The sequence below is a fragment of the Aspergillus tanneri genome, assembly GCF_003426965.1.
Source record: "Aspergillus tanneri strain NIH1004 chromosome Unknown AapTan_7_pilon_pilon_pilon, whole genome shotgun sequence".
In the NCBI taxonomy this organism is placed as follows: domain Eukaryota; kingdom Fungi; phylum Ascomycota; class Eurotiomycetes; order Eurotiales; family Aspergillaceae; genus Aspergillus; species Aspergillus tanneri.
This window is the reverse complement of record NW_022984634.1, coordinates 1,888,397-1,907,530: the sequence shown is the minus strand read 5'-3', so window position 1 is coordinate 1,907,530 and position 19,134 is coordinate 1,888,397. Positions and strand designations below refer to the sequence as shown.

At 49.7% G+C, this 19,134-nt stretch overlaps 5 protein-coding genes across 5 annotated transcripts; 4 read left to right on the top strand and 1 right to left on the bottom strand.

Annotated features, from left to right (window-relative positions):
- Nucleotides 1-3,270: 3,270 nt before the first annotated feature.
- On the top strand, nt 3,271-4,499 carry ATNIH1004_007219 (uncharacterized protein; the record flags this gene model as incomplete). The annotated part of the gene is made up of 2 exons (XM_033571845.1): nt 3,271-3,366; nt 4,257-4,499. 2 exons carry the CDS (start codon nt 3,271-3,273, stop codon nt 4,497-4,499), a joined length of 339 nt encoding a protein of 112 aa, XP_033425160.1.
- A 711-nt stretch (nt 4,500-5,210) lies between these two features.
- Nucleotides 5,211-6,569, top strand: ASAH1 (uncharacterized protein; the record flags this gene model as incomplete). Its single annotated transcript, XM_033571844.1, has 1 exon — nt 5,211-6,569. The coding sequence occupies one exon, from the start codon at nt 5,211-5,213 to the stop codon at nt 6,567-6,569; it is 1,359 nt and encodes a 452-aa protein (XP_033425159.1).
- A 2,275-nt stretch (nt 6,570-8,844) lies between these two features.
- ATNIH1004_007217 (putative MFS transporter) lies at nt 8,845-11,146 on the top strand (the record flags this gene model as incomplete). Its single annotated transcript, XM_033571843.1, has 3 exons — nt 8,845-9,052; nt 9,133-10,902; nt 10,959-11,146. The coding sequence occupies 3 exons, from the start codon at nt 8,845-8,847 to the stop codon at nt 11,144-11,146; spliced, it is 2,166 nt and encodes a 721-aa protein (XP_033425158.1).
- A 1,154-nt stretch (nt 11,147-12,300) lies between these two features.
- Nucleotides 12,301-16,308, top strand: ATNIH1004_007216 (putative sensor histidine kinase/response regulator; the record flags this gene model as incomplete). The annotated part of the gene is made up of 5 exons (XM_033571842.1): nt 12,301-12,626; nt 12,683-12,818; nt 12,898-14,168; nt 14,230-16,019; nt 16,070-16,308. The coding sequence occupies 5 exons, from the start codon at nt 12,301-12,303 to the stop codon at nt 16,306-16,308; spliced, it is 3,762 nt and encodes a 1,253-aa protein (XP_033425157.1).
- A 94-nt stretch (nt 16,309-16,402) lies between these two features.
- On the bottom strand, nt 16,403-19,075 carry fluG (extracellular developmental signal biosynthesis protein FluG; the record flags this gene model as incomplete). The annotated part of the gene is made up of 3 exons (XM_033571841.1): nt 16,403-16,555; nt 16,638-16,651; nt 16,708-19,075. 3 exons carry the CDS (start codon nt 19,073-19,075, stop codon nt 16,403-16,405), a joined length of 2,535 nt encoding a protein of 844 aa, XP_033425156.1.
- Between the last annotated feature and the right edge of the window lie 59 nt (nt 19,076-19,134).

Sequence of the window (19,134 nt, the reverse complement as noted above, 5' to 3'; positions counted from 1 at the left end):
TAGATGAAAGTAGCCACTAAGTTTCCCGAGCTGCGTCAGATGCAGCCATGTGTTCTGCCTTAAGGCCACTGATGTTTATTTGGCAGATCGCCATAATATTAGAGCACCGACTAAAAGTACGATATAACCTGATACCGACTGATAATTATAATAAGGACCACCCCAATCAGAATCGGAATAAACCATTGGTTGCGGTAGGGGACTATTTAACATTTAAAAGGTAATACCCGGGGTACGAGATCCTATTAAGTATCAAATCAAATATTTGGCCTCTCCGAATGCTTTTCTGGTAGGGGGCCTTGTTAATTTCAGCTATGCAAAATAGGGCTCGTATAACCCCCTAGGAAATTTTTTTTTTTTTTTTTTTTAAAAAAAAAAAAATTTATTTAATAGGCGAATAGTGGGTTGAAGGGCTTCTCAGGCCTTGAGCTATGGAATCGTACGTAGTTAACTGTTAGCAGTTAATATAAATCTATTCAAAGCCTAAGAAAGATTCTTGGGCGGACCAAAGCTCTATTATCTTCCAGGCCCATTTTACCTATCATAGTATGAAACACATTGCTTAGAAGATGTGCATGCAAGAGTATTTATGTAGCGGACTGGGCTGCTCTGATTTTGTAAAAGGTATCTTATATGATAGTAATATACATTGAATTACATTGGTACATACATGGGTTTATTACAGGGTATGAGAAGGCCGGGCATATTAAGCTCTCTGGAACTGTATCATGTAAGTGCTATAATAGAAACAATGAACATATATGCTAATCACAGTCCAGGAACAGGAGATGGTCTGTCAAGCAGTGATTGTGATGACCCTACCTGGGACGTTGCGTTCAGCCCAACGCAGTGACATGAGGTTTGTGTTGTTGCATGCAGACCGTACTGGGATTGGATGGCGTATATGGCACAGGGTTAGGGATGGTGCAGCTCCCCACCATACTCTCGCTCACCATGACGGCGTTCTTTCTACCTTTTCCTTTCCTCCTTATCTTTAGTATTCTTGATATAGGACTCAATATGATTCTATCTATCTGGTTTGCCTGCCATCACCAAAGTTAGGTAATTAAGCCAACCAAGACATACAGTACGGTGAGAGGAGAGCAACTGGCGGCCGAGAATATTTTCGTGGCGAATTGCTGTTGGAAACTGACAACAGGCTAAGTGGGGATTGTTGGAGCTAATTTTCTTAGAACTAGGTGAAAGTAAATATGCCCTCTACTTCAACTTCCTAGCACTCAGATAATGCTTATTATAGATCTTTTACACTAGGCGGGCTGTCAACAGTTGGGCTAGATCATCGCTCATACTTACATGTTAACCTTTGATATGTACTTTTACCTAGAGTGGCAGTGAATACTTAGCTTGGGACTGGAAACCCCTTAAGCATCAGTTAGGAACCACTAAAATCAGCATGCAACAAGGTTCGCTCCCTCTGTCAGACTAGAGTAAGTCGTCGTCAAAGAACTCATATCAAATACAATAGATTTCCATACAAGCGTGGCGCCTACCATGCTGGCGCCTCCAGAGTACCTTTCATCCTACGCAGGGGCATCTCGGCTCAGGAACTAGCCCCCGGTTTAGATCTACCATTAATTATATTATAGGTTACTGTATTAAAAGTATAAGAAATGTCGAAGCCACCACCGCTAGACAAATAGGCCTAGCACCTGGTAAGCTACCTCCCACACAGATGGAAGCACCTTCATGTAAAGTAGTCAAGATAGTCAATAAATAAGGTTAAGAGTCCATGAAGCTGATCATCACTCATTTCTATGAGCTCGGACAAGAAATATAACGGGCCCGTTCAAAGGTCCTGGAGTCAGGGAGCAGTCTCCACCCCACTTTTCTGTGCCTGTAGATAGCTTTCTCCTCTTCTTTTCTCCCTCAGCTAAGGATTCTCTCGCATTCTTTTGATTGAGCCATTACAGTTCCTCTTAAGTCCGACAATTTCATTATAAAAACTAATGGAAAATTCTTTCAAATGTCTCCTAGGTATGTTAATAACTTCTATTATAGCTCAATATGGAACAGCAATAGATGAACCATTTCAACAACAGTATTGAACATGAGAGAAACAAGAAATAGGAGAAACAGGATATCAAGGATGCGCGTGAAGTACTAAACACGAGACAAGGCCACATAGCTAATAGGCATTATATAACATAAATAATATAGTAGCTGACATACTGCCATAGTTTCAATCCTCACTTGTTACGCATTGTGTCAAAATCTTTGCCTGAACCGGTTGTAGCAATTGCGAGATGTCCATGCCAAGTGCCTCCATGACTAAGATAGATGCATGCCCAGTTGTATTTATGTACCTGATTCCAAGCATCATCAACTGCAGAAGCCACAGTTTTGGTCCGTGCTGCTACTAGGGTCACATCCCGAGCTGCTGCAAGGCCTCCTTTCGTTATTTTCCAGTTAATTCCCCTCAGTGGCGCATCGATTGAGTCGATTGAGTTAGTCAAGTCAGTTGAGCGTTCTTACTTCACTTCATTCGGTATAGCGCCAGAGTTAACAAGCCCAGCACCGAAGCTGACATAGGCAAGTATATATCCAGTGGAAGAAATCCGCATATTGCCAATGTCAGACTTATCCAATTAATAGCAAGGATTATCGACACAAATATATTCATAACCAGGACAGTAATTGACTGTGCTGAGTGAAAAGCGCAGATATAAACAAACTATCTTAGTATTAGCTTGTCTTGATACTTTATATTAAAGATTTATAACAGGGGTTTAAAGCAGGGCTCTCTTAGTATATACCTTACAACAGAATTGCACTGGTAAGCATCTGATAATAAGAGAAATAGGGGGAAAAAAAAAAAATATAAGCTGGGTAGTAGGCACTCTTATATAGTTTTTACTTTAGCTTTCATGCTGTCTTTATTTGCCCTACTTAAATCAGGTAGAATTAAGTGGTAACAGCCATGTGAATAAGAGGGGTGCCGCGGACCAAAATGCCCATCGACAGGGATAACAACCAATAGAGAAAATACCACATATATCAGACAGCTGGATCCATGCTCCTTTTTTTTCTTTTGCCGTCAATAATATATCTAATAATATCTAAGAATATCTGATTCTGTCCTATCTTGCGTCCACAATAACGTATGGGCGTGTGATTAAAGGGAATATGCAGTAATCCCCTACTATAGCCCTATGGGGCCATTGCTCTCTATAGGGTCCTATTAGTATTAACACTTTAATACTCTATACAGAGTATATTCGCGCAGGCCGTTTATCAGGCAGTTGGTCGATAATGCTACAACTTGTGCCCTACAAACTTGCAAAGAGCCCTGCCCTCGGTTGGGACTTCTTGTGCTCTCAATTTGGGACTCCCCGTGGACCACCCAGGGTATGTCCTGAAGAGTCGCCATTGTGTTAGCTTGACAGCCCAGTGCAGTCCGTCCTCGGCGGTCCACCAATCAATAAGAGATTCTTAAACGTACCATATAGCTAGCGTCTTGCAAGCGTGCAAGGTTTTAACCACTGAGACTTCTCCTTTTCCTGTAACCATTCAGACAATTTCGTGCTTAATTTACTACTTGTCTCCTTTCAAATGCTATCTTTCCCTGAATTCACAACATGATAGAGAAACATCGGAATTCGGGATCCGATTACTCCTAGCGCCTAGGGGAGCTGTTAGGAGTGCTCAGAAGCGCGATAGCCAGATCCTTAGCTAAGATGCTTAGTCAGGTGCGAAGTGTTTATATTCGCACCCGCGGGCTTGAACTCCTGAAGGCCAGCGATTAGTTCTGCAATATACGTGGTTCCATCTTCTCTCCCATATAGACACTCCCTTTCGCACCGTAGCGCCCCATTCAGCTCGTTACCGACCCCACACATAACAGGAGCGCTCAGTGTCATCCTCTTGAATCACCTCCATTCCTATAGATGTTAAGGAGATAGAGCACGTTGATGAGCGCGTTGGTTGCGCAGTCAATACAGTTGTTATTGTTATTCTCCCTAGTAGGCTACCAGCGTGTAGTTGGTATTGTGATCTTCTGCCACCCATTCCTTCCCCTGACCGAATGATCATAACATTGGTTATGAGCCCGGGTTTTCTATGTCTAGTCTAACCAACAGGTCTAGCACCTCGGGGAATCCTGCAAGACTACCCCCCTTGCCCGATTCAGCAGAATTAACGCTATACACACCGTGTTTGATCCCCGAACTTGTTGAAGGTGGCTAGAACCGTACATTCTACCTACCGATCCTTGATTGGGTTAACGACTACGCCAAAAGCCGAGCCAGATCCAACGAATGTCCCCGGCGCGAGACCCTAGGACAGGGAGATTTATACTGACTCATGAGAACACCGAAGAGTTGAGTGCCGACCCGAGCGCCGCATCGAGTGAGGATCCCGTGGCGATCGCACTGCCAGGTGAATTCCTAGAGGAGGATAGTGAACCTGAAGAGGGTAGAAGCCCTAGAGAGGACCCCGTGGAGGTCCTAAGACCTGAAGAAGACCCTGGTAGACAGCTGTAGGGCGAATTGACATTCGGGATGTCGCAGGGTTCAGAGATTCCTGCTTTTAGAGCAGTGATACCGCATAAAATCGCTACATTCAGCATAGAGAAGCCAGGCCGGACAAACGTGAGCAGCTAGAAGACACAGTACAAGATCTTTCTGGAGACACAAGGATGTTGGGAAGTAGTGCGGAATACATTTAACTGGTGGGAGAGTTTAACAAGAGTTAGAAAAGTTATGGAGGATTTAGGATGGAGAACATCAGATGCGACTGCAAAATTGTATATGCTGTAGAATATCAAATAGGAAGATAAGGTTTCAGTGCAGAGTTTAGAGATATCTGGAGAAATATATGCAAAGGACTTAAGTTAAAATTATTATTAAAATTTAAGAGGTGACATGCTGGTAAATAGATCTAAAGATAAGCTCTAAGAAGGCAATTCAGCAGTTAGATTAATACTATATGGAATTGAAAAATATTAGCAGCGAAGAGGTTAAGTTTAAAAGTATTATTATATTTATTTTTTTTTATATGCCAGGGTCTTTTAGCACATCCATCTAGTCCCGAATAGGTAAAAGCCAACTTGCCAAGAATTGATACGACAAGCCTTATTTGACCCCCCCCTCTTTGACTTATCTGCCTGATTCAACGTTCCTCCAGATAATCCTGTTTGTAATGTTGGTCATACAACAAATAAGTAAGCAGATTGGCGTGAATGCAAGAGTGCCATGGAATCTGCACAACATCGTGGCGACGTCCCTCCAGTCCACACAATCGATCTATCCCTGCCCCCAATAGAACGATACGTCCAGGTCGCACAGATTTACCGCCCTCAGTTGCTCCAGGTCACGTACCTTTTCGATGAGCTGGTCGAGTCCATTCTCCCGGGATATCTGCCGTGGATCAAATGGCTGGCGCGTCTCGCGCTTAGACGGTTGTCCACCCAGGAAGAAACGGACGAACTTAGAGGGATTAGCAGAGTAACAGGGATAGAAATGTACCTCCTCGTCTCGTTAAATGTCCTTCTTGATCTGCTGATGGGCTGTACGAGCGGTGCGGCCCTAGCGAAAGATAGCAAATCAAACAATCAGCAGCCACGACTGCTGCACTTCCGCACGCTGGACTGGGGGATGGATGCGCTTCGACAACTTCTAGTGTGTTTTGAATTCGTCCAGGGTCTGGATTCCAGCTCCGTCGTGGCTACAAATATCACGTACGTGGGTTTTGTAGGCGTCTTGACTGGTGTTCGAAAAGGACTCAGCGTCTCTTTGAATTTCCGTCCGAATCATAACTCCAACGGTTGGATTGGCAACCTTCGCTATTATGGTAGTCTTCTTCTGGTCCTCTTGGGCTTGAGACGATCGATATCGTCTGTGCTTCGGCAGTATATTATTCCATCTGGAAGACCGGGGCGAAGCTGGTTTCACTGGTATTTCTCTCTATCCGGACTAAGAGCTTGTTCTATTATGTCTCTGTCTCTTAGTTCAATCTGGCCTATTGTACAGCGCACACCATCCACCGCAGCATATCTGACCTTCTGTGATGGTGTGACTGCGGTGGTGCTTGAAAAAGATCACAGAACAGCTCGGATGGCAAGTAGCCAGTCCTTCATCGTCGCAACCAACAGTGATCATATTTCTACCTCTACGGAGGACAAACACCTTGATGAGCAACACTCTGGCGCCACGCTGGTTGCATCAACTAGCGTCACAATGGCCGATCTGATTGAAGACAGCCGGGAGCGGCGAGAATGTATACAAGCGCGCTGGGATAAGAAAGTGTATCAAGCCCGTCGAGTCACTTCTACTTCAAAGGCTGTCCATGCAAGGAATCAGGTAGATCGGTTGAGACGCACACGCGCGTCCCAGAGGCATCAGGTCCGGCCGTCGGAAGCTCCAATGCTAGAATCGGACGCAAAGCAGGAGGTCACAGCAACGTCCCAGGAAGTTGTCGACTGGACTACGGCGTATCCGACAACTAATGAAATGACCCATTTCGCTGTGGTTATGGATCCTAGTGAGGGGAGAGTGCTTTGGATTCGTCGATACTTGGAGCCTTTGCCGTTTGACTTGACTGAGTTTGTTTGACATTGGAGGAGGACTGCGCATTTTTCTTACAATAAATATTTGATGCTATTATATAAATCTATAGCACGCGCTGTATTTTCTATACCTTGTTTTCCCTTCATTAGTTCTTTAAATATACTCAATAATGAGAGTCTTCGATTGAAGACGTAAATTTACTGTATATAGGGTTGGTGGTACATAGAGATGTATTAGGAATTCCTCACTCCACATGTCCTTAGCATAGCACTGTCCTTGAACAAGACATGGGTAAAGCTCTAATAATATAAGGATCAAACACCATTGCCTTCGAATTGCAATTTGTAACATATTAAGAATATAATCAATCTCAAACTGAACCCCTCATGGCTACCACCCCGGTACGGTAGAGCTAAGAATGAGATATCCCCAGGGAACATGGTTGATCATGCCACCAAAGTGACTCTGTATCGAGCGGTACCTTTCCTGACTAATCTTCATGGTCGGGCTAGTGAAATCTTCTTGAGATTGCAATTTAGCGGTAATTGTTTAACCCGAGTATGTCCCTGAAGGCTGCCGTTCTTCCCACACAGATGGGGTTCTCGTTTGAAATACGTGAGCATACTACTAAACCCTACCTATACCATAACTAGTGTGAGAACTATTTCTATATCCGAATCTCACGATACAGGGGGAGTTCTGTGAGGCTTTCCCCTAAATGTAGCAGGCCAGCAGGATATGATTGAGGCAAGTTGTAATACTACCCCAGAAAATGCTCTGTAGAGTGAAGTAACACAATAGTATTCATAAGCATAGCAAGGCTGAGGTTCATGTGGTTGGTCACGGGACGGCCATCCTATGTTGGAAGCGATTGCTTGATATTGCAGGTTGCGGATTGGATAGTTAACTGCAGGTTACATGACCTGTGTACTCAAGTTAACTGTAACTATTCACAAATACATATATGATGACTAAGCTAGGTGGGGGCAGCCACCCATGTGTCGCATGCGGTATGCTCCAACATTCCTAAGCATCATCACTATTTCGCTTGCCCCTCCTTGCGGTGATTTGTCGGTCAAGGGTCCTGATGGGAATACGGTCGCTGATCGAACAATTAGTTGGCTGAATAGCTAGTGTAGCTGTCGGCTACTAGCGTGCATGGCTAATCAACAATAGGCGATCCAGTGGGGAAAACACGAGAGATGACCAGTAGTCGGTGCATATCCCTAACGCCACATTCGCCACGTTACAGCGTTTTAAGCCCGTTATCTTTCATGGTCACCCCCATTTGCTTCTCTCGATGACGACATTTTGATCATCCACGAACGCTCGGAACTATGATGACGATTGCGGCTTTTGTATTAAAGTAGATCATACCGCGTGATAAGAAGGTGCGAGGAAATAGTGGTCTTATTGGTATAATTGTATGAGGATCAGACCTTAACCTTAGTAGGTAGTACTGATCTCCGCTTCTCCCGGACAGTCCATAGATATATGTATCTTGGTTTGGTATTAAATAAATCCTATAAAGGGACTATGTAAATTCGAATTAATGGTGATAGAGTAGGACTATTATGGGTCTGACCGACTCAGTGAGGCAGTGATCAACTGCCATGAGTCCGATGACTGGCCAAGCCTTGTCAAACACAACCGGCTGTGCGCATTTTTCAGACGGAGGCAGAGTGGTCCATGTGATGCGTGCATAGTATGTAACTTTGTAGATCATCGTGGGGGAAAGTATCATCATATCTTCCTCTGAACCATCAAATCTACCTCGAAGGTACCTGCTGCTGCCGCTTTCATCTAGCGGCCCACTTCGTACCCTCGAGGTGCTCCGTAATAACTTTTCTACATCCACCGCCTTTTATCTCTGTTGCGCAATCTTTGTCGACACGTGGTTGTCGGCTTGGGGTTTAGCTCTCTTCACCTGGTCTTTGACTCTATTTATTCTTGATCGATGTGTTCTTGATTTTGTATTCTTGATCCTTCCTCCTCTTTTACACTATGTGCGCTGGTCAGACCCAGCTTCGGTCTTCGTTTGGCCGTGTTTGACTGCCCTGACCTCAGGATAGGGGGGTATTGTCATACTTTCAAAGACTTATAATTAAGCTAGACAGTTGTTATTTTGGCTTATTGTGTTTACTTTTTTGTCCAACTAGAAGTTGGTAAACGATATAGAGGTTAGTGATCTTTCTTTTTGAATGCCTGTGGTACCATTCTTGCTACCTCCTTATAAGAGAACTCAGACAATAACGGGAATTTACCCACAGAGACGTGCCTTTATAAAATTCCACGAGCTCTTGTTTAATTTCATTTTGCAATGACAACCGTCGCAGCGCCGGGCTCGTCGAGTTCTACCAACCCACCAGAGAATGGTGCTAAGAAGCCGTCGCCAGGTATTGGGTGGCGAAAATGGTTTGGAGCCACCTCTGGTTCCCTACCGGAGGATGTGGACCAGGAAAATGAAAGTTATCGCGCAAAATCAACATTGGGTATTTTGAGTGACAGGGAGACTGATGAAGTGCCTGGTACGTGTTTGGATGGGTGGCGTTCCGATATCTGAGAGGTCACATACAAAATCTCATGAGGATTGCTGACAACAGTTTAGGAACGGTGCTTCTGTTATCTTCGAATCGCAATGAGCCCTTGGGCTTGAGACACCAGCCCCGGCGTGCGTCTGCGTCGTCGTTGCCCTCGCCGTACCCGACATCGCGTTCTTCTTCTCTAGCCTCTGGTAAGTCTCAGAAGAAGACGGCTGATGGGCAGATCGTGTTGAATCCTCAGCCCGATGATTCGGTAAACGATCCTCTGAACTGGCCCATGTGGCGTCGAGATTCTGCCTTGGTTTCCTTGGGCTTCTATTGCCTGATGGGTGGAGGGATGACACCAATTCTGGCCGCTGGGTTCAATGACGTTGCAGAGACCTACGGGGTGAGCACCCAGAAGGTGGCTTTCACCACGGGACTCTATATGCTGGGCCTTGGAGTAGGCTCTGTAATCATGTCTCCCACTGCTATTCTTTTTGGAAAACGCCCGGTGTATCTGCTAGGTGCTACTCTGTTTATTATCTCCGCAGTTTGGTGTGCACTATCTCCAAACTACGCCAGCTTGGTTGTGGCTCGTGTCTTCCAAGGCATCGCCGTGAGCCCCGTAGAGTGTCTCCCTTCGGCTACTATTGCAGAAATCTACTTTCTCCACGAGAGGGCCTACCGCGTGGGTATCTATACACTTCTTCTCCTAGGCGGCAAGAACCTGGTCCCGTTAGTCAGTGCTGCCATCATTGGCAGGATGGGATGGCGCTGGGTCTTTTGGATTGTTGCCATCATCGTTGGAGCTTGTCTCGTTCTGATCTTCTTCTTTCTGCCCGAGACCTTCTGGGATCGCACCCCTCGCCCACGGCGTCCACGCAAACGCCCAAGCTTCTACCGGAACGTGTCAGATATGGTGGTTCATGGTTTTCGGGGTAGACCGACTTATGCTCGTCACTCAGATGAGCCGCATCCGGAGCATATCGCCCCTATAGAGTCACCGAAAAGGCCGAAAAAGGGCCATGTGGGATTTCTGGAACCCGACGAGGCCCCGGATATCCACAACGAAAAGGACGAACTGCAGGAGGATCGTGAACACACCTCTGTAACTCCAAACCCTCTCTTCACACCTGCACCGGACTTGACCCTGGGAAAGGAAGAGCCCGGTGGTGATGTGGAAAGGGGCCGACACCCGGCAGTCTCCCCGGCTCGCAGTGACTCGGTTGATTCAAGCGTGCCAGTGAGTTTGTCTGTACATTACACGAATCAACTTCGAGAGAAGCCCCAGATGTCGTTTTCGCACTACCTGCGACCCTGGAATGGTCGGATTTCCCATGATAATTGGTTTCGGGTTGCGGTACGCCCTTTCATCCTGTTCGCCTATCCCGCTGTTTTGTGGTCTACTGTGGTCTACGCGCTGTCTGTGGGATGGCTTATTGTCGTGTCGGAATCGGTGGCGCATATGTATCAGGGCTCAGAGAATTACAACTTCACCCCGCTGCAGACCGGACTGGTGTACATTTCGCCCTTCGTTGGGGGCCTCCTCGGCACTGCCGTGGCCGGACGGGTATCGGATATCATCGTCCGGTTTATGACGCGGCGGAATGGTGGTGTGTACGAGCCTGAGTTCCGACTGGTCATGGCGATCCCCATTGCGTTGTCCACCACGATCGGACTGATGGCGTTCGGATGGACTGCCGAAGTGAAGGACTCCTGGATTGTCCCGACCGTATTTTTTGGACTGATCTCGTTCGGCTGCTGTCTGGGCAGCACCACGTCGATTACATTCTGCGTCGATAGCTACCGCCAATATGCGGGGGAGGCGCTGGTGACATTGAACTGGAGCAAGAGTGGGTCCCCCCCTTTGACAGGTCATGCGTATTGACGGACTGACCTTTGATGATAGATGTGTTCCACGGGTTGGTCTTCTCGCTGTTTATTGTCGACTGGCTGGACTCGGATGGGTCGCGCACGGTGTTTCTGGCCCTGGGAGGCATTCAGCTGGGGTGCCTGTTGTTCTCCATCCCCATGTACATATACGGCAAGCGGGCTCGGATGTGGACGGTTCGAGGACGGTTGATGGAACGGTTTTAGAGCATGATTCCCTAGGAGGGTGGCTGCTTGGCGATTGATGATTACGTGGCATATCATATAGAGGAGTTACATACTGGTAGAAGTACATATATTGGGTATATACCATTGAGTACAGAGTACGTACGAAGATCCACATGGCCACTTAGGGATTCTAGATCGCTTAGTCAGATGCATAACGGCAAATCCTTCGCGATCGTCATGCATACGCAGAAAAGGCGATCCAGACGGATGTGTTTATTTGTTAAATTTCCGAAACCACATAGACTCAATGCTTCGTACGCTTGAATATGGACCATATTTTGCTTGTTAGACACTCTGAAACACTACCATGATATAGGTGCTGTTCCTTCTCTAGGATGGGAATTAAAGGAGAAGCGCTAAACCGCGGCGTGGCGTGGAGATTGGACACCTTGCAGCCTGGAGAAAGTGGCTCCGATGGAACCATCTAACTGGTGGGTTAGTCAGCCGAGGCACAAGGTCTAAAGTTCCGCTAGTCCAGGAACGAACTAGCGACAGTCCCGAAGCGGTCCTCCTCCCTTGAATTCCCGGTCGAGATGCATTTCAACATTTCGATTGACGTGCGGAATCCACCAGAATGAACAATCCGGCATCATCGTACGCCTGATGGTTGTTTTCAGGACATTCTCCATTCATCATCCACAGTATCAACCGGTGTCTCCTATGGCGGATGATCGGTAGAATTAGAATTCCATTCCATTGTTTATCGGGACGAACCAGATGACTCTCTGTTTTCTGTTGGTTCGACCCGTTCTAGAAGAGCCGGGAACCCGGATTTCACTTCGTCATCGAACAGGAAGAGGAAGTCCGTTGCCACTCTTCATCTCATGGCTGGATATACCCTTCTATTCATGGCCAAGGCCGGACCCTCCGTCTCCGTCAGATGAAACCTAATACATGAGTGCGTCTTCCCGCGTTTCAGCCTTTGCTCACCTCCCTCATCTCTTGTTTGTTTCCCCCCATTCCCCACTCTCATTGGGACTTCTCTATCTTTTCATCTTCATTTTCTACTCCCTTCTCCTTGGCTTTGGTGGCTCGTCGCCCCTGGGTTTCCGCCACGCTTCAACCGTCCAAGGGACAAAACAATGATTCAGGACCTGGATTGATGCTCCTTCTCTCCAGTCCTTCCAACCATCATGGAATCCCGTAAAAAAAGAGGCGAAGAGCGCCAGAATGGCCGCCGCACCCGCGAGCTTTACAGCTTCTTCCAACCCGAACGTCATCCCCTAGCCAATATAAAAAGGATGCCTTCGAGTGAATCATATACTTTGTCTGCGTCCAACGATGGTTCCGATCCAGCTCCCCCGTCGCCTGCATTGTCGCCCATACCAGTGTCCATGCCCAATTTGGGTCCCGTGTCGCTGTTGTCGGAAAACTTGGTCCTGGGTAATCACAATGCTACGCTGACCTCCTTTGCGCACCTGGCAGCATTACGGCTGAATGTCGACCGGGTTCTGATCAGGTGGGTGTGCTGAATAAAGAGGGAAAGGTCTATTAGCTATACTAACTACCGCAAAGTGTCTCGGACCGCACCTCACAATTCATCCTAGCGCAATCTACCCAATCCTGTTCCCAGACGAATTATGAAGCGACGGGAAACGGAGTCTGGGGTGGTTGCTCTTCTGTGTCGTGCAGTGCATGGCAGATGTGTAAGGTACGGAGGATAGCCCTTCCCAGGAAACGGTCTTCTCTCGTTGTTGACATTGTTGATCAACTGACCGGTCTCGGTATAGTCAACCTTGGATCTCCCACCGTCCAATCGTGAATCCGGACAGTATCATTTCATGGTGTTGAACGACTTGAGCAAGGATGTGCGGTACAAGAATTTGCCATTTGTACAGGGAGAGCCCCATTTTCGATTTTACGCCGGAACGCCTTTGACGACGGCCACCAACATTAACATCGGATGTTTCTTTCTTTTCGATACCAAGCCTCGCCAGGGACTCAGCGACGAGGAGAAACAAACAATGGGCTCGTTGGGGATGCTGGTCATGGATTATCTCCGGGTGAGTCGACAAGCGTCCGAGGGCCGGCGTGCCTCACGTCTGTCTCACGGCCTCAGCTGCTTCGTCGAAGGTAGCTCCAGCTTAGTAGATATGGCTCACCCCTCGCACGATGGCGCCTGTGCCCCTGGAACGCCTCCGTCCTACGCGAGAGGCAATCATCTCTCGGTTGGGTCGACCAATAGCTTCGACTTCCCTTCCCGTCGATCCCCCAGTACCGATACCCGTTCCTTTACCTCTACATCCGAATACAAAACCGACCAATGCTCGCCAGCGCCGGACTCGGCGCTACCGGAATGGTGGTCGGGCAGCCGGCAAAAGGGACAAGAAAATTCGCACGACCACCATTGGGCGTTCCGACGAGCAGCCAACCTGCTGCGCGAAAGTCTCGAACTGGATGCCGAAGGCGGGGTCATGTTCCTGGAAGCCAGCAATAGTCCAATGCTGAATGACTTTGAAATTGGCAGTGACTACTCGGGCTATGGGGAAACCAACAATCCCGCCCCCGTCCTAGCTATTTCCACCAACGAAGACCCCTTCGCGCCGCGCCCTGGCTCGATGATGCTTTACCCTGCGACTAACCTTGACGGCGGGTTTCTACGGCAGCTGCTGCGCCGGTATTCCAAGGGAAAGCTGTGGTCATTCCATCGGGATGGCGTGGTCTCCAGTTCGGACGACGAGAACCACTGCAGGTATCGGTCTAGGCCCCCAGAATTGGGCAAAGGCGGTGGTGGGAAGAAGTGGAAGACCTTTGAAAATTCCATGTTGAATCTCTATTTCCCCAACGCCACCCAGGTCATCTTCGTACCTCTGTGGAATGCGGCCAACTCCCAATGGTTTGGTGGTTGCTTCTGCTGGACCACGGAGGAGACGCGTGTCTTCAATGCCTCGGTGGAGTTGAGCTCGATCCTAGGCTTTGGGTCTTCGGTTATGGTGGAGTGCAACCGGGTGGAGTCACTCATCTCCGACCGCCAGAAGGGGGATTTTATTGGAAGTATCTCGTAAGTCCCCGATGCGTGCATCCAAACACATACATAGATAGGTACTAATACAAGGGACAAGACACGAACTGCGTAGTCCTCTCCATGGAATCTTGGCGGCTGTCGAGTTCCTGAGTGAGACCCAGTTCGACGAATTCCAGGAATCCCTGTTGGAAACTATCAACGCATGTGGCCGGACCTTGTTGGATACGATGAATCAAGTTTTGGATTTCAGCAAAATTGTCTCCTTGGAGAAGACCTGGCGTGATACGAGGCGGGGCAGGACCGCGCCGGATGCGAAGCCATTGGAGAAACTGTCGGCACATCTGGACACGAATATGGCGACAGATATTGCACTCCTGGCCGAGGAAGTGGTGGAGGGAGTCTGCGTGGGACATTTCTACGGCCAAAAGTCCACCGCTGCGCACGACCAGTATGTGCTCCCGGCGAATGCAGCGGCCGCTCAGACAAACCTTCCAAAGGGGGCCGCAGCGCAACTGCGGTCAGAGGTAGAAGTGGTTGTAGATATCGTTCCGAACGATTGGGTATATATGGCTCAACCGGGAGCCTTGCGCCGCATCATCATGAACATCTTTGGCAACGCCATGAAATACACCGAATCAGGCCGCATCACATTGCGCATGGACGTGACGGAGCTATCGGACAACCGCGCACGCCGGCACGGTGCGGAGGACTTGGTGACATTTACGGTGTCGGACACGGGCAAAGGCATCTCGGAAGAGTTCCTCCGCGGCCGTCTATATACTCCGTTCGCGCAGGAGGACACTTTAGCTGTGGGCACGGGACTGGGTCTGTCGATTGTGCGCAGTCTGGTGCGATCGTTGCACGGAAGCATCAACGTCCACAGCCAGCCAGGAGAGGGAACCGTCGTCAAGGTGACGCTGCCCCTGCTACGCCTGCAGACCGAGGTATCTGTGGATGATGCGATTGATCCTCGCGCACTATCGCCGAGGGAGGTCGCAGAGATAGGCGAAAATGCTGCGCTACGCGAGTCGCACAGGGGGCGACGGGCAGCCATCCTTGGGTTCGAGCGTGCGGCTGCCGAGCAGCACCCTTTCTGGTCCGTCATCTCGCGCTACCTGACGGATTGGTACGGCCTCGAGCTGGTTTCGTGGCCGTCCCCGACCCCGGTGGATCTCGTCCTGACGAACGAGCTGGGCTTGACTTCTGGGATGCAGCACTCCCTTCGCCGCCTCCATAGCACTATACCCTCTCTCCTTATCATCTGTAACCAATCCATCGACCAAACCGCACGCGTCGAATTTGGGATGCTCGCAAGCCGCGTGAAGATCATCCACCGGCCATGCGGGCCGCAGAAGCTGGCGCAGCTCGTCCGACGATGTTTGGATGAGCAGCAAGGCTCAAAAACTGCCACGCCGCAGAAGATATTGTTGCCGGAACGGCCATACCCTCGGATCTTGGTAGGCAGCGAGAGCACTCCCGCCGCCAGCGAGATGCAAGAGAGCAAGGCGGTGGTGGATATATGGGACACTGCCACGGATGTAATGCCGGACACGGTCAGTTCGGGGGCGTCGTCGTCGTCGCTCGGGGTGCAGACACCGGCGGCGGAGATCGAGCAGTCCCCGTTGGCGACTATCGTGACTCCCCCGTCTCCAGTGCAACCCTGCTCACGCGCCGTCGTCCCCGGTGTTCCAGATGAGAAGACACCGGTACCTCCGATGCCGCGACGGGCGCGGATCCTGGTGGTGGACGACAACTCGATCAATTTAAATCTGATGCTGATGTTCCTGAAGAGGCGCAACCTGCACACGTTGGACTCTGCGGACAATGGTAAATCAGCTGTGGATGCGGTGGAACGGATGTTGCCGGGGTATGACATAATTTTTATGGGTGAATATTCTATTCTATTTCACTTCTCGAAACAGCAAGCTAATGATTAGATATGTCAATGCCTGTGATGAACGGGTTCGAAGCTACGCGGGCGATCCGGTCGCTGGAGAAGGAACGCGACGGCGAGTCGGCGATTATCATTGCGTTGACGGGACTGAGCAGCTCGCACGATGAGACGGAGGCACTCGCAGCGGGGGTGGATTTATTCCTGACGAAACCAGTGTCATTCAAGGAGGTGTCTCGGTTACTAGCAAAGTGGGAGAATGGACTTGTCGATCAGATGGGATAAATGGTGTATTATGGCGTTTATTGGAGCATGAGACAGATACCCTTAAGATTGATTGAATATATACATATAAAAAAGGACAGTTTGATGTATGTGGTTAATATCTCTCTATTAACCATTGACGACGCTTCTCCTCGTCCATGGCTAGGAGCATCTCCCTCTCGAACCGCTTCACGATGATATAGTTCTTGACGAGGTCCGGACCCAGAACGTCCTGCAGAACGGAGTCATTCTCCAGGGCATCCAGACTCTGCACGAGAGATTTAGGCAGTTTGGTAGTGATACCCAGAGAGGATCTCGATTCGGGTGAAAGAATAGCGGCATCAACTTACTAGCATTAGCTTATCTTTCAAAACATCCCCCGTACCCCGAGATAGAAAGGGGAGATAGAAAAGAACTTACACAAACAATCCCTAACACCAAGCTCCAACCCCCGAGAAACACCCACCCATCCCGCGGCCAACACTGCCGCCATAGCGAGATACATATTGGCCAATCCGTCGAGGCTTTTAATCTCCCAATGACCCTTTGCAATCTTCCTCACCGGCGTTTCACGATTCTGCGTCCCCCATGCAACCCATTCACTCCCCGCCCAGAGCCCACTCTCCACACGACTGTAACTCTCCTCATTGGAGAGGGTAAATGCCATGACCGACGGATAATGCGTCATCAGACCAGCCAGGAAGGATTCCTCTGTTGTTTTTGCTGAAGGGGTGATTGAGACGTGTGCGTGCGCTGCTGTGCCTGCTGCGGAGGGGAATGGACGCGGGTGGAGAGTTGCGCGGAGGTTGTGCTTCTCTGCGACGGAGACGATCACTTGTCTCGCCGTTAGAAGGGAGTCGATTGCATCGAGGGGGGTGGATGGAGGGAGGATGAATTCGAATTGCCCCGGTGCAGACTCCGCGTGGAATTGTTGGATATGGATGTTGATTGTTTCGAGAGTTTCGGTGATTTCCTCTAGCATGGGGAGGAGAAGGCGTGAGTGAGGGGTCATTTGGGACCAGGAGTGGGTTGTTGCACTGGGGATATATTCTTTTGTATCTCTCTGTGTGTCTCTCTGGGTATTATCTGACAGACGGAGAAAAACGACTTCGATTTCAAATCCACAGGTAACGGTGATATCTTTCGACAGAAACCTTTCCGTCATAGACTGGAGGAGAGAGCGGGGACACCCCGGGAGAATCGTATCTTCTTCCGTCCGCCAGAAAGTCATCACCGATGCAGAGGGAGAGGTTAATCCCGCGTTTGGGCGCAGCGTCGTGAGATCCGGATGAAGATAGAATTGCCCCGTCACAGAGCCCTGCGGTGCCACGCTGTCTGTCTGGAGCATCCATTGTATCGCGAGACAGATGCCCACGCGACGGTCGCGACGCGCAATGCGCCGGAATTCGCGCACCGGGAAGATACGTACGCGCGGGGTCGCTGTGTAGTCGTAGAATTGCATCCAGATGTATTTAATCTGGGGGTGGGCGTTCAGGAAGGTATCCAGAGTGTTTGATGGGGATGAGAGGGGGGGAGAGAGAGAGGTTGATTTTGAGAGGATAGGCACCTCGTTCAGATTGTAGATTCGATTTGAGTTCTGAAAGAGAATGTCCACTGTCGCGACGCAGGCCTGTTGCATCGAGAGATCCCCCAGCTGCACGTAATCCACTAGGACAGTCTCCAATGACTGACGGAACTGTCTGTTGGCCAGCCAGAAAGTCTCAGGATGGAAATGACCATCGGTACTCCAGAGCAGACGCGTCGTGGGCACGATCTCCAACGCCTCACGCAGGATCTTCTTCTGACCGTCGCGACTCACCATGGGAAACACCTCGCCCAGATCCAGATAGACATTGTCGTAGACGCATGCCAGATATCCCGCCTGACGCGTGTAAGGATACGCCGAGTGCAGCAGCACAATATCCACCGAGGGGAACCGCGCCACCAACGGCTGCAGATACGCCGGGTTGGAGAGCACCAGGTCGATGTCGCTGTCGCCCAGTCCTGTGTGCAGCTGCAGCGGTTTGCGGACATCCGGCGACGCGGCCAGGAGAATCAGAGTCTGTCGTACGAGCCAGTCGTTCAGCGGTTTATCCTCGACGCGGGCCTCAGGGTGGTTCAAACATCGCATGAAGGACGCCTGAAGCACATCCTCGTCCTCGTCGTACGGGTTCACGTTAAGCCCTGTTCGGTAACAGACCACGGACTTGAACCCCACCACGGCGGGGTCGGCAATGGCCATGCGGATCTGCCGTTCCCAATCATCACGGAATTCCGTCCACGATAATGATGTCGATGACGACGAGGATGTCTCGGAGAAACGTCGGGGATTTGAACCCGATTCTCGGAGTCGGCGCAGGGAGCGTGTCGCCAGCGTTTCGATGCGTACGATGCGCCGCGTGGACCCCGTCGTGAACCGATCATGCCAGACATATGACTCGATATCGTCTTCAGTGAGTAGATCGTCTAGTAATAGGACGTGCGTACCCTCTAGACAGCGACGCACCAGTCCGTCGTAGTCCCGACGCACCCAGTCCTCCCGGGCCGCTTTCACGGCGAGCCAGTCGTCCGAGGCACTGCCATAGAGCCAGCGCAACTCCCCGGCAGCGCGCAGCAGCGGCAGGCTGGCGGGGGCGTTGGCCAGAGCGGCGCCTTGTGCCTCCGAGGTGATCTGTTCCAGCGGGTACCGGGCATAGTTGCGGGTGGCGGAGGCGGTCAACAGATTATGGGCATGGTTGTCGATGACCGGATGTGAGCGGACCAGGTGGCGCAGGGGGGAGAGGTCCATTTTGATATATATTTATGTATATATCTCTCTCTCTACAGAGAAAGAAAGAGAGATGAAGG